The sequence below is a fragment of the Periophthalmus magnuspinnatus genome, chromosome 13 (assembly GCF_009829125.3).
Source record: "Periophthalmus magnuspinnatus isolate fPerMag1 chromosome 13, fPerMag1.2.pri, whole genome shotgun sequence".
Lineage (NCBI taxonomy): Eukaryota > Metazoa > Chordata > Actinopteri > Gobiiformes > Gobiidae > Periophthalmus > Periophthalmus magnuspinnatus.
The window spans coordinates 32,443,674-32,458,567 of record NC_047138.1 but is presented as its reverse complement, the minus strand read 5'-3'; the positions used below and the strand labels follow the sequence as shown (position 1 = coordinate 32,458,567).

Below are 14,894 nucleotides of genomic sequence, written 5' to 3'. Positions count from 1 at the left end.
TACACCAGGACTAAACCAAGACTAAAACAGGACTAAACCAGGACTATACAGGACTAAACCAAGACTAAAACAGGACTAAACCAGCACTAAACCAGGACTAAACCAGGACTAAACCAAGACTAAACCAGGACTAAAACAGGACTAAACCAAGACTAAAACAGGACTAAACCAGGACTAAACCAGGACTACACCCGGACTAAACCAAGACTAAAACAGGACTAAACCAGGACTAAACCAGGACTATACAGGACTAAACCAAGACTAAAACAGGACTAAACCAGGACTAAAACAGGACTAAACCAGGACTAAACCAAGACTAAAACAGGACTAAACCAGGACTAAAACAGGACTAAACCAGGACTAAACCAGGACTAAACCAGGACTAAACCAGGACTGAACCAGGACTGAACCAAGACTAAACCAGGACTACACAGGACTAAACAAGAACTAAACCAGGACAAAACCAGAACTACACCAGGTCCAACCACAGAACGAACCTGGTTCAGTCCTGGTTTAGTCCTGGTTCAGTCCTGGTTCAGTCCTGGTTTAGTCCTGGTTCAGTCCCGGTTTAGTCCCGGTTCAGTCTCGGTTCAGTCCCGGTTCAGTCCTGGTTTAGTCCTGGTTCAGTCCTGGTTCAGTCCTGGTTTAGTCCTGGTTCAGTCCCGGTTTAGTCCCGGTTCAGTCCCGGTTCAGTCCCGGTTCAGTCCCGGTTCAGTCCCGGTTTAGTCCCGGTTCAGTCCCGGTTTAGTCCCGGTTTAGTCCCGGTTCAGTCCCGGTTCAGTCCTGGTTCAGTCCCGGTTCAGTCCTGGTTCAGTCCTGGTTTTAGTCCTGGTTTAGTCCTGGTTCAGTCCTGGTTCAGTCCTGATTCAGTCCTGGTTTAGTCCTGGTTTAGTCCTCGTTCTGTTGTTTTATTTTCTTACTTATCCAGTTTGTTTGGAGACAGTTTTTTTTTCCATAGACTAATTCACCAGCAGAGGGCACAAGGACCCCAGCAGCTGTGAAGAGTGAAACAGTTTAGAGCAGGCTAACAACAATAGCTGCTGTGGCCAAACAGCAGGACCAGAGGTTTCACATGACTTCAGCTGACGTGGTTTGTACCGCACATATTTGGACCTCACATGTTTGAACCTCACATGTTTGGACCACAGTTACACTAGGTTTAGAACTGGTTTGGATCAGATTTAGACCTGGTTTAGTCCTGGTTCAGTCCTAGATTAGTTCTGGTTCTGTTTGTAATGAGGTCATGAGTCAACAGAGGTTTGTTTTCGAAGGTGAATGACCCCGAAATGAAACTGGAGTCCCACTGAAACATCATACCACTAAATCTGGACTAAACCAGGACTAAATCTGGACTAAATCTGGACTAAACCTGGATTAAATCGAGTCCAAAACTCTTGAACTATCCTTGACCCACTTCTCTGCTCCAATCCTTCTGTTCTGACGGTAAGAAATGGTTTAGTCCTGGTTTAGTCCTGGTTTAGTCCTGGTTTAGTCCTGGTTTAGACCTGGTTTGGTTCTGGTTTAGACCTGGTGTAGTCCTGGTGTAGTCCTGGTTTAGACCTGGTTTGGTCCTGGTTTAGACCTGGTTTAGTCCTGGATTAGTCCTGGTTTAGACCTGGTTTAGACCTGGTTTAGTTCTGGTTTAGACCTGGTTTAGTCCTGGTTTAGACCTGGTTTAGACCTGGTTTAGTCCCGGTTTAGACCTGCTTTAGTCCTGGTATAGACCTGGTTTAGACCTGGTTTAGTCCTGGTGTAGTCCTGGTATAGACCTGGTTTAGTCCTGGTTTAGTCCTGGTGTAGTCCTGGTTTAGACCTGGTTTAGACCTGGTTTAGTCCTGGTTTAGACCTGCTTTAGTCCTGGTTTAGACCTGGTTTAGTCCTGGTGTAGTCCTGGTTTAGACCTGCTTTAGTCCTGGTTTAGACCTGGTTTAGTCCCGGTTTAGTCCTGCTTTAGTCCATATATTCTCGTATCTCCAGCTCTGTGGTGGTGGACCTCCATGGCCCTGGTGCTGCAGATCGTTGGCCTGGTTTTGGGGCTCCTCTCGTGGGGACTCACCTCCAGCTGCACCTCCTCTCACCACTGGAAGGTACGTGAATATGGAACCCACCAGACTCTCCTGACTCTGGACCAGCAGGAGGCCAGTCCCTGAAGTCCTCAGAGTGTGAGATGGTTCACATGACACTAACATGTGGGAGATGTTCTTTGGTGCTGGTCCATGGAGAGACTTGTTCAAACTGAGCTGCTTTAAAGTCTCTGAGCCACAGGAGCCACAGACCTGAGCCACAGGACACATGTGTGAAGTACTTCCTGGTTCTAGTCCTGACCCCAGCAGCAGTGTTCTGGATGTTCTGGATGTTCTGGATGTTCTGGATGTTCTGTTCTGTGGCTCGTTTGGAGAGTCCAGTGATCAGGACGTTACAGTCGTCTAATCTACTGGACACAAACGCAGGATAAGTCTCTGAGTCTGGCTTTGACAGTTTATCTTTGATTTTTGATGTTTTTAGGTGTAAAAAGCTGCAGATGTTCTTGATTTGATGTGTCTGTTAAAGTTCAAGTCTGAGTCCATTTTTACCTCTAGATTTCTGTCCTGAGTTGAAGGTTTTAGAGAGAGAGTCTGGAGGTGACGCTGACACTTTATGTTTCTGTGACTTGAGTCTTGTCTGAGTTTATCTGGACAAAGTTGTTTTTCCTCCACACACTGATCTGTTGATGCAGTGAATCCACTGGTCCATATTCACCTGCTGCAGTGAGACATAGATCTGACTCGTCTGCAGAGTTGTGTGTGACACATTATTGTTGTGTATTAACTGTCCTAACAGCAGCATGTAGAGACTGAACAACAGGGGTCCCAGGACTGACCCCTGGGGCACCCCACAGGTCAGGGACATTTTATCTGAGACACATTTTCCAGTTTCAACAAAGTAGTCCATTTTCTAGACAGGACTTGAACCAGTTTACCACAGATGCCCTCCCAGTCCTCTAGTCTCTGTAAGTGGATCCCATGATCCACAGAGTCAAAGGAAACACTCAGATCTAACAGGATCAACACTGAGACTGTGCATCAGTGTCAGGAGGACGTCATGTGTCCTTGATCAGAGCATCTCAGTCTGTGGGTCTAAAACCTGTAAACATCAAAGGAGTTGTTCATTTGGAAAAAGTTAATAAACTGTTGGTAAAATACTTTTTCAAGGACTTTGCCTAGAAACGGCAGATTTGAGATGGATCAATAATTGTTCAATATTGTGGCATCGAGGCTGCTCTTCTTTAGGAGAGACTTGATCACCGCAGTTTTCAAAGCTCTTGGGAATGTTCCAGATTGAAGTGACATATTAACTCTGAGAGTGAGAGGAGACACATGGAGGTGTAGATGAACTCAGACTGGAGACGATCTCTGGGACAGTTTTGTCAGTTACAGGTGCAGAGTGAGTCCGCTCTGTGTCTCGGTGGTGCTGGGTTGTTCTTTGTGACGTAGAATTGATGATATTTTTAATGCTGAACCTTGTCATTAAAGAAAACTGCAAACTCATTGCACTTAGATGTGTAAATTATTTCTAACGGCAGCGGAGCTGGAGGGTTTGTTTATCTCTTTACTGTTACAGTTGCTGTGGATCTGTGAGGTTTATGTCATTACTGGGCCACACGATCGTCCAATCAGATTCATTTATTTCAGTGACACATTTAAAAAGAAGAAGCTTATTGGTCAATCATTATTTACAAACAAAACAACAGACTGTATATAACGGCTCAAATACAGGCTGTATAAATGGCCCAAATAGGGCCATTATATACAGCCTGGTTCAGTCCTGGTTCAGTCCTGGTTCAGTCCTGGTTCAGTCCTGGTTCAGTCCTGGTTTAGTCCTGGTTTAGTCCTGGTTTAGTCCTGGTTCAGTCTTGTCTCTCTGCAGGTGAAGAGTCAGATGGAGTCCGTGAGCACCTCCCAGTGGACATTTGAAGGACTGTGGATGACCTGCGCCGCCTCCTCCACCGGGTCCATCCAGTGCTCCAGGTTCAAGACAGTCCTAGGTCTGCCAGGTAAGACCAGCTTTTAGCCCGAGTCTAGACCACAATTTAGACCAGATTTAGACCAGGTTTAGACTGTGTTTAGACCAGGTTTAGTCTGGGTTTAGACTGCATTTAAACCATGTTTAAACCACATTTAGGCCACGTTTAGACAGGGTTTAAACCGACCTTAGACCAGGTTAAGACCACATTTAGACTGCGTTTAGACTGCGTTTAGACTGCATTTAGACCGGGTTTAGACCGGGTTTAGACCGGGTTTAGACCGCTTTTAGTCCTGGTTTAGTCCTGGTTCGGTCCTGGTTTGGTCCTGGTCCAGTCCTGGTCCAGTCCTGGTTCGGTCCTGGTTCAGTCCTGGTTCAGTCCTGTTCAGTCCTGGTTCAGTCCTGGTTCAGTCCTGTTCGGTCCTGGTTCAGTCCTGGTTCAGTCCTGTTCAGTCCTGGTTCAGTCCTTGTTTAGTCCTGGTTCAGTCCTGGTTTGATCCCTCTTTCAGTCCAGGTGCAGGTCTGCAGAGGTCTCATGATCTTGGCTCTGGTCCTGGACTTGGTTTCAGCTCTGGTCTCGGCTCTGGGTCTGAAGTGCACCAGGTTCAGTGGACTCTCGGACCAGACCAAGACCCAGCTGACCCTGAGCGGAGGAGTGCTCTTCATCCTCTCAGGTAAAATATGGAAGAAGTTCTTACGGTACGAGCCTGTACGAGGCTCCGCCCACAGGCCTACATCACCCATGTACGAGGCTCCGCCCACAGGCCTACATCACCCATGTACGAGGCTCCGCCCACAGGCCTACATCACCCACGCGCCACAATCCTCCATAAATAAACAAAAACATGATACAAACTGTGCACTATGACGTGACAAACCTGGTGTGATGTGCAGGAGTTTCATTAGTGCTCTGAAGGGGGAGGGGCTTAGCACAGAGAGAAAAGAGAGGAGAGACTCAGAGCGACAAAAAGAAAGTGAAACTAATAAAACATGTTAATGCTCAATCCAAGTTAAATACCCTTCTTTAGTACCTGATAGGTCTAGTCCTGGTTTAGTCCTGGTCTAGTCCTGGTTTAGTCCTGGTCTAGTCCTGGTTTAGTCCTGGTTTAGTCCTGGTTTAGACCTGGTTTAGTTCTGGTTTAGTCCTGGTTTAGTCCTGGTTTAGTCCTGGTTTAGTCCTGGTTTAGACCTGGTTTAGTTCTGGTTTAATTCTGGTTTAGTCCTGGTTTAGTCCTGGTTTAGTCCTGGTTTAGTCTTGGTGTAGTCCTAGTTTAGTGCTGGGATGTTCCACAGTATGGCATTAACATATCTATCGCCCTGGAGACGATAAAGTGACACCATGTATGTTTAATGTCATACTGCGGAACATTCCAGGCTATAACATCTCCATGGAGACGAGCAGTGCAGCTTAAAATGAGTTCTTTGTGTCTCAGGTCTGTCGAGTCTGATCGCTGTGTCTCTGTACGCCAGTCGAGTCATTCAGGACTTTTACAACCCTGTGTACGGAGCAGTCAGGTCAGTGAACACACCTCAGGTCAGTGAACACACCTCAGGTCAGTGAATGAACCTCAGGTCAGTGAACACACCTCAGGTCAGTGAACACACCTCAGGTCAGTGGACACACCTCAGGTCAGTCAGGTCAGGGAACACACCTCAGGTCAGTGGACACACCTCAGGTCAGTGAATGAACCTCAGGTCAGTGGACACACCTCAGGTCAGTCAGGTCAGTGAACACACCTCAGGTCAGTGAACACACCTCAGGTCAGTCAGGTCAGTGAACACACCTCAGGTCAGTGGACACACCTCAGGTCTGTGAACACACCTCAGGCTGACCTCAGTTTCTCTCTCTTGACCTGAGTTTCTCTCTTGACCTGAGTTTCTCTCTCTTGACCTGAGTTTCTCTCTTGCCCTGAGTTTCTCTCTCTTGACCTGAGTTTCTCTCTTGACCTGAGTTTCTCTCTTGACCTGAGTTTCTCTCTCTTGACCTGAGTTTCTCTCTTGACCTGAGTTTCTCCCTTGACCTGAGTTTCTCTCTTGACCTGAGTTTCTCTCTCTTGACCTGAGTTTCTCTCTTGACCTGAGTTTCTCCCTTGACCTGAGTTTCTCTCTTGACCTGAGTTTCTCTCTCTTGACCTGAGTTTCTCTCTTGACCTGAGTTTCTCCCTTGACCTGAGTTTCTCTCTTGACCTGAGTTTCTCCCTTGACCTGAGTTTCTCTCTTGACCTGAGTTTCTCTCTCTTGACCTGAGTTTCTCTCTTGACCTGAGTTTCTCTCTTGACCTGGGTTTCTCTCTCTTGACCTGAGTTTCTCTCTTGACCTGAGTTTCTCTCTTGACCTGAATTTCTCTCTTGACCTGAGTTTCTCTCTTTACCTGAGTTTCTCTCTCTTGACCTGAGTTTCTCTCTTGACCTGAATTTCTCTCTTGACCTGAGTTTCTCTCTTGACCTGAGTTTCTCTCTCTTGACCTGAGTTTCTCTCTTGACCTGAGTTTCTCCCTTGACCTGAGTTTCTCTCTTGACCTGAGTTTCTCTCTCTTGACCTGAGTTTCTCTCTTGACCTGAGTTTCTCTCTTGACCTGAGTTTCTCTCTCTTGACCTGAGTTTCTCTCTTGACCTGAGTTTCTCTCTCTTGACCTGAGTTTCTCTCTTGACCTGAGTTTCTCTCTTGACCTGAGTTTCTCCCTTGACCTGAGTTTCTCTCTTGACCTGAGTTTCTCTCTCTTGACCTGAGTTTCTCTCTTGACCTGAGTTTCTCTCTCTTGACCTGAGTTTCTCTCTCTTGACCTGAGTTTCTCTCTCTTGACCTGAGTTTCTCTCTTGACCTGAGTTTCTCTCTTGACCTGAGTTTCTCTCTCTTGACCTGAGTTTCTCTCTTGACCTGAGTTTCTCTCTTGACCTGAGTTTCTCTCTCTTGACCTGAGTTTCTCTCTCTGCCTCAGGTTTGAGTTGGGGGCGGGGCTGTATCAGGGCTGGTCTGGAGCAGGTCTGTCTTTGATTGGCGGCTCTTTGCTCCTCTGCAGCCTCCTCAACAAGAGGCCTTCAGGACCGCAGTAAGATACTACACTACTACAGCACTACTACAGTATTACTACAGCACTACTACAGCACTACTACTGTACTACTACTACAATAGCAGTACAGTGCTACTGCTACTTTTACCTTGTTATGTTTTTGTTCCAGGTACTCGGTGAAGTTCACCTCAGATACTCAGCAAATCTACAGAGCTCCATCAGAGACTAAAGCCTACGTCTGAACCAGGACTAAACCAGGACTGAACCAGGACTAAACCAGGACTGAACCAGGACTATACCAGGTCTAAACCAGGACTAAACCAGGTCTAAACCAGGACTGAACCAGGACTGAACCAGGACTATACCAGGTCTAAACCAGGACTAAACCAGGTCTAAACCAGGACTGAACCAGGACTGAACCAGGACTATACCAGGTCTAAACCAGGACTGAACCAGGACTATACCAGGTCTATACCAGGACTATACCAGGACTAAACTGGGACAAGACCAGGACTGAAGACTGACTTATTTTGTCATATTCAAGGTTTGATTTCTCGTTGTCTGTTTTTTTTTTATTAATAAAAAAAAACTGCATTTGCTAAAATATTTGTATTGTTGTTTTGTTTGTTTTTGACAAACATATAAGATAAGATCAAAATAAGAGACAGAGCTGTGGAGTCTGTATTACACTTTTAGACCTGTAGAGGGAGACAGAGCTGTGGAGTCTGTATTACACTTTTAGACCTGTAGAGGGAGACAGAGCTGTAGAGCCTGTATTACACTTTTAGACCTGTAGAGGGAGACAGAGCTGTAGAGTCTGTATTACACTTTTAGACCTGTAGAGGGAGACAGAGCTGTAGAGCCTGTATTACACTTTTAGACCTGTAGAGGGAGACAGAGCTGTAGAGTCTGTATTACACTTTTAGACCTGCAGAGGGAGACAGAGCTGTGGAGCCTGTATTACACTTTTAGACCTGTAGAGGGAGACAGAGCTGTATTACACTTTTAGACCTGTAGAGGGAGACAGAGCTGTATTACACTTTTAGACCTGTAGAGGGAGACAGAGCTGTAGAGCCTGTATTACACTTTTTGACCTGTAGAGGGAGACAGAGCTGTAGAGCCTGTATTACACTTTTTGACCTGTAGAGGGAGACAGAGCTGTGGAGTCTGTATTACACTTTTAGACCTGTAGAGGGAGACAGAGCTGTATTACACTTTTAGACCTGTAGAGGGAGACAGAGCTGTATTACACTTTTTGACCTGTAGAGGGAGACAGAGCTGTGGAGTCTGTATTACACTTTTAGACCTGTAGAGGGAGACAGAGCTGTGGAGTCTGTATTACACTTTTAGACCTGTAGAGGGAGACAGAGCTGTAGAGCCTGTATTACACTTTTAGACCTGTAGAGGGAGACAGAGCTGTAGAGTCTGTATTACACTTTTAGACCTGTAGAGGGAGACAGAGCTGTAGAGCCTGTATTACACTTTTAGACCTGTAGAGGGAGACAGAGCTGTAGAGTCTGTATTACACTTTTAGACCTGCAGAGGGAGACAGAGCTGTGGAGCCTGTATTACACTTTTAGACCTGTAGAGGGAGACAGAGCTGTATTACACTTTTAGACCTGTAGAGGGAGACAGAGCTGTATTACACTTTTAGACCTGTAGAGGGAGACAGAGCTGTAGAGCCTGTATTACACTTTTTGACCTGTAGAGGGAGACAGAGCTGTAGAGCCTGTATTACACTTTTTGACCTGTAGAGGGAGACAGAGCTGTGGAGTCTGTATTACACTTTTAGACCTGTAGAGGGAGACAGAGCTGTATTACACTTTTAGACCTGTAGAGGGAGACAGAGCTGTATTACACTTTTAGACCTGTAGAGGGAGACAGAGCTGTATTACACTTTTTGACCTGTAGAGGGAGACAGAGCTGTGGAGTCTGTATTACCCCTGTCTCTTGGTCTCTCTGTCTCTATGTCTCTATGTCCTTGTCTCTCTGTCTCTCTGTCCCTCTTTCTGTATGTCCCTATGTCCCTCAGTCTCTCTGTCTCTATGTCCCTCTGTCTCTCTGCCCCTCTGTCCTTCAGTCCCTCTGTCCCTCAGTCCCTCTGTCTCTATGTCCCTCTGTCTCTCTGTCCCTCAGTCCCTCTGTTCCTCAGTCCCTCTGTCCCTCAGTCCCTCTGTCTCTATGTCCCTCTGTCTCTCTGCTCCTCTGTCCCTCTTTCTGTATGTCTCTCAGTCTCTCTGTCCCTCAGTCCCTCACTCCCTCTGTCCCTCAGTCCCTCTGTCTCTATGTCCCTCTGTCTCGCTGTCCCTCTGTCCCTCTGTCTCTATGTCCCTCTGTCTCTCTGCCCCTCTGTCCCTCTGTCTCTATGTCCTTGTCTCTCTGCCCCTCTGTCCCTCTTTCTGTATGTCCCTCTGTCCCTCCATCTCTATGTCCCTCTGTCCCTCAGTCCCTCTGTCCCTCAGTCCCTCTGTCTCTCTGCCCCTCTGTCCCTCTGTCTCTCTGTCTCTATGTCCTTGTCTCTCTGCCCCTCTTTCTGTATGTCTCTCTGTCCCTCAGTCTCTATGTCCCTCTGTCCCTCTGTCTCTATGTCCCTCTGTCCCTCAGTCCCTCTGTCCCTCTGTCCCTCTGTCTGTATGTCTCTATGTCCTTGTCTCTCTGCCCCTCTTTCTGTATGTCCCTCTGTCCTTCAGTCTCTATGTCCCTCTGTCCCTCAGTCCCTCTGTCTCTATGTCCCTCAGTCTCTCTGCCCCTCTGTCCCTCTGTCTCTATGTCCTTGTCTCTCTGTTCCTCTGTCTCTCTGCCCCTCTGTCCCTCTGTCTCTATGTCCTTGTCTCTCTGCCCCTCTGTCCCTCAGTCCCTCTGTCTCTATGTCCCTCTGTCTCTCTGTCCCTCAGTCCCTCTGTCCCTCAGTCCCTCTGTCTCTATGTCCCTCTGTCTCTCTGCCCCTCTGTCCCTCAGTCCCTCTGTCTCTATGTCCCTCTGTCTCTCTGTCCCTCAGTCCCTCTGTCCCTCAGTCTCTCTGTCTCTATGTCCTTGTCTCTCTGCCCCTCTGTCCCTCTTACTGTATGTCCCTCTGTCCCTCTGTCTCTCTTTTCCTCTGTCCTCTGTCCTCTTGTTATTGCTTTGTATGGCATCCAACTTGTCTTTCACCAGGGAGACGAGAGGAGCAGATTCAGAGGAGCAGAGGAGCAGACAGAGGAGCAGAGCCAGAGGAGCAGAGGAGCAGACAGAGGAGCAGAGCCAGAGGAGCAGACAGAGGAGCAGAGCCAGAGGAGCAGACAGAGGAGCAGACAGAGGAGCAGAGCCAGAGGAGCAGAGCCAGAGGAGCAGAGGAGCAGACAGAGGAGCAGACAGAGGAGCAGAGCCAGAGGAGCAGACAGAGGAGCAGACAGAGGAGCAGAGGAGCAGACAGAGGAGCAGAGGAGCAGACAGAGGAGCAGAGCCAGAGGAGCAGACAGAGGAGCAGAGCCAGAGGAGCAGACAGAGGAGCAGACAGAGGAGCAGACAGAGGAGCAGACAGAGGAGCAGAGGAGCAGACAGAGGAGCAGACAGAGGAGCAGACAGAGGAGCAGAGGAGCAGACAGAGGAGCAGACAGAGGAGCAGACAGAGGAGCAGACAGAGGAGCAGACAGAGGAGCAGAGGAGCAGACAGAGGAGCAGAGCCAGAGGAGCAGACAGAGGAGCAGACAGAGGAGCAGACAGAGGAGCGTGAGGTGTTTGGGGGAAACAGCGATGGAACAGACAGGAAGAGGAAACCATGACCATTTCCTGTCGCAGCTCGAAAATAAAACTCACCGGAAACAACAGGTCCAGCCCCCAACACTCAGAGAAAAGCAGGAGCTGAGGAGAGGAGCGAGCCAGAGGAGCCAGAGGAGCCAGAGGAGCCAGAGGAGCCAGAGGAGTGAGCCAGAGGAGCTGAGGAGCCAGAGGAGCCAGAGGAGCGAGCCAGAGGAGCCAGAAGAGCAGAGGAGCCAGAGGAGCAGAGCCAGAGGAGCGAGCCAGAGGAGCCAGAGGAGCCAGAGGAGCCAGAGGAGTGAGCCAGAGGAGCTGAGGAGCCAGAGGAGCCAGAGGAGTGAGCCAGAGGAGCTGAGGAGCCAGTGGAGCCAGAGGAGCCAGAGGAGCCAGAGGAGCCAGAGGAGCAGAGGAGCAGAGGAGCAGAGGAGCGAGCCAGAGGAGCTGAGGAGCGAGCCAGAGGAGCGAGCCAGAGGAGCCAGAGGAGCGAACCAGAGGAGTGAGCCAGAGGAGCAGAGGAGCCAGAGGAGCCAGAGGAGCGAGCCAGAGGAGCTGAGGAGCGAGCCAGAGGAGCGAGCCAGAGGAGCCAGAGGTGTGAACCAGAGGAGTGAGCCAGAGGAGCAGAGGAGCCAGAGGAGCCAGAGGAGCGAGCCAGAGGAGCTGAGGAGCGAGCCAGAGGAGCGAGCCAGAGGAGCTGAGGAGCGAGCCAGAGGAGCGAGCCAGAGGAGCCAGAGGAGCGAACCAGAGGAGTGAGCCAGAGGAGCAGAGGAGCCAGAGGAGCCAGAAGAGCTGAGGAGCGAGCCAGAGGAGCCAGAGGAGCAAGCCAGAGGAGCGAGCCAGAGGACCCAGAGGAGCCAGAGGAGCGAGCCAGAGGAGCAGAGCCAGAGGAGCAGAGGAGCAGACAGAGGAGCCAGAGGAGCGAGCCAGAGAAGCGAGCCAGAGGAACGAGCCAGAGGAGCAGAGACCAGTTATGTTGAGGAACCAGTGAAGGAACGTCTCAAATTAACAGAGGAGGAGTTTTTTTGGACCGTTTTAGAGAACCAGGGACCACAAAAACCCAAACTGTAAAAACTCCAATGAAAGATTGAGAACAAAAACAGTGACTCAAGACTGAAAGTCGTCCACAGGAGACAGGAGGACGTCTCCAGACAAACTGACCCATCAGGAGCAGCAGACTTCAGCTCTAGTGCTGCCATTTTGTTCAGATGGTTCAGATCATGAACCATTAGAACCAACAAGAGGGACTTTAGAAACCAGAGAAACAGAACCTTCAACCGGCAACACACGTTACAGAAAAACTGGACCAAGACTCAAGAACTTATGGAGAGGGAAGTGGACAACAGCTAGCATGACGAGCTAACTTATTTAAGTGCACACATTTACAAGACGATTGAAGATTAGCACAATTAGCAACTCCAAATCTACAGAGACGAGGAGAATCCATTCATTATAGAAGAAACAAGAAGTTCAGAAAACAGTGATCAACAGAACATCATCAGAACCATCAACTCCTCAGGAACCCAAGAGGAACCAAAACAACCGAGCTCCAGGATCCATGTTTAGACCAACCAGGAGAACCTCCTGACCTGTCGTTGAGAGGTAAGAGAACACCAGAGACCCAGGATGAAGCCGATGATGTCACCAAACTAAGACTGAAACTAAGAGTTCTTTCTTTAGACACTGTGCTGTTCCTCACTAAACGACAGTATCTGTGTTTTATTCCCATGAGGCCTTTTTAGTGTCGATACCTGATCAACATGAGGATCTAGTCTCGATATTAGTTTAGTATCGATTAGGATTTGATTTTCGATACTTTTGACAGCCCTGGTTAGATTAGAGATTGTTACTGGGAGAATCCCACTCTTCCCTGGGGGTGTGATGCTAACTGTGGGCACTGCTCTGTTTCAGTCAGACACAAGCTAGCTAGCATTAGCCAACAGCGTTTCAGTCAGACACAAGCTAGCAACATTAGCCGACAGCGTTTCAGTCAGACACAAGCTAGCTAGCATTAGCCGACAGCGTTTCAGTCAGACACAAGCTAGCAACATTAGCCGACAGCGTTTCAGTCAGACACAAGCTAGCAACATTAGCCGACAGCGTTTCAGTCAGACACAAGCTAGCAACATTAGCCGACAGCGTTTCAGTCAGACACAAGCTAGCAACATTAGCCGACAGCGTTTCAGTCAGACACAAGCTAGCTTTTGTGTAAACTCTGAACATGACGCTCTGTGTTATGTGTGGAATGTGTCTCTATGGTAACTGCTGAACATTCTGCCATAGACATACATGTATAACCCCTGAGCGTGATGTCACTTTAAGCCTGTACAAGAATAGTCTCTTATCGATGTCCTTTTCCACTGTGGTTTGGACACAGATTGTTTACATCAGATGCCCTCCCTCTGTCTCATTTCTGCAGCTCGTCCTGAAGATGTCCTGCCAACTCAAGTGAGCTGATGATTTTACATTTGACCCAAGAGCCCAGGTAAACATTTGACCCAGCTAAACATTTGACCCATTTAAACATTTGACCCAGCTAAACATTTGACCCATTTAAACATTTGACCCAGCTAAACATTTGACCCATTTAAACATTTGACCTGACTTAAAGCTGAATTGTGTGCTTGTCTCTATGGAGATGATAGTTCCTGAGCTGGAATGTCTTACATTTATTCACTGACTGTGACCTGATTTAGAAAAAGACCCCCAGGTAAATACCTCCTCTTTAATACCCCATAGAGGTAAATACCTCCTCTTTAATACCCCATAGAGGCAAATACCTCCTCTTTAATACCCCATAGAAGTAAATACCTCCTCTTTAATACCCCATAGAAGTAAATACCTCCTCTTTAATACCCCATAGAGGCAAATACCTCCTCTTTAATACCCCATAGAAGTAAATACCTCCTCTTTAATACCCCATAGAAGTAAATACCTCCTCTTTAATACCCCATAGAGGCAAATACCTCCTCTTTAATACCCCATAGAAGTAAATACCTCCTCTTTAATACCCCATAGAGGCAAATACCTCCTCTTTAATACCCCATAGAGGTAAATACCTCCTCTTTAATGCCCCAGACCATGTGATTTAAACATAAGGATTCTACAATGTCTTTTGGTCCTGACCAAGATCCTGGCTCAGATCTGGGTTTAGTCCAGTCTTGGTCCAGTTTTGGTCCAGTTTTGGTCCAGTCTTGGTCCTGTTGTTGGTCCAGTCTTGGTCCTGTTGTTGGTCCAGTCTTGGTCCAGTCTTGGTCCAGTTTTGGTCTAGTCTTGGTCCAGTCTTGGTCCTGTTGTTGGACTCTGATGTTGTAATAAAAGTGTGAACAAGAGAAGTGACCTTTGACCCCTGAGAGAGCGAGTGTGTTTGTTCATCATCCATCAAACTGAGAACTGAGACCAAGACCTGGTCTAGTCCTGGTTCAGACCTCATTTGATCCTTGTTCAGTCTTGGTTTAGTCCTGGTCGAGGTCCTCGTCCTCTGTTCCCGTCCTTGTCCTCAGTCCCTTCCTTTGTCTCTGTCCTTGTCCTCTGTCCCTGTCCTCTATCCCCGTCGTTGTCCTCTGTCCTGGTCCTCTATCCCTGTCCTTTGTCTCCGTCCTTATCCTCTGTCCCCGTCCTTATCCTCTGTCCCGGTCATTGTCCTCTGTCCTTGTTCTCTGTCCCAGTCCTTGTCCTCTTTCTCTGTCCCTTGTCCTCAGTCCCTGTCCTCGTCCTATGTCCTCAGTCCCCGTCCTTGTCCTCAGTCCCTGTCCTTGTCCTCTGTCCCTTGTCCTCAGTCCCTGTCCTGGTCCTCGTCCTATGTCCCTTGTCCTCAGTCCCTGTCCTTGTCCTCTGTCCCTTGTCCTCAGTCCCCGTCCTTGTCCTCAGTCCCTGTCCTTGTCCTCTGTCCCTTGTCCTCAGTCCCTGTCCTGGTCCTCGTCCTATGTCCCTTGTCCTCAGTCCCTGTCCTGGTCCTCTGTCCCTTGTCCTCTGTCCCGGTCCAGTCTAACAGTCCAAAGTCTAAAATGACGTAATGACGTCAGGTTTTTGACGGCTTCAGTTCGCGCCCAAAATGACCTTTACGCAAACCGCTCCCAGTGAATCAGAGCGTCCCAGGGGGCGCGCACGTCCCGCACTGTGCACGCGGCCTCACGCACTGTGCACGCGCCCT

At 48.5% G+C, this 14,894-nt stretch overlaps 1 protein-coding gene across 1 annotated transcript; it reads left to right on the top strand.

The window, feature by feature from the left end:
- The first annotated feature begins 1,311 nt into the window (after positions 1-1,311).
- Positions 1,312-7,435, top strand: LOC117380716 (claudin-7-like). The gene is made up of 7 exons (XM_055226313.1): positions 1,312-1,443; positions 1,978-2,087; positions 3,907-4,033; positions 4,512-4,676; positions 5,436-5,517; positions 6,941-7,051; positions 7,182-7,435. The coding sequence occupies exons 2-7, from the start codon at positions 1,998-2,000 to the stop codon at positions 7,252-7,254; spliced, it is 648 nt and encodes a 215-aa protein (XP_055082288.1). The 5' UTR covers positions 1,312-1,443; positions 1,978-1,997; the 3' UTR covers positions 7,255-7,435.
- Positions 7,436-14,894: the final 7,459 nt, after the last annotated feature.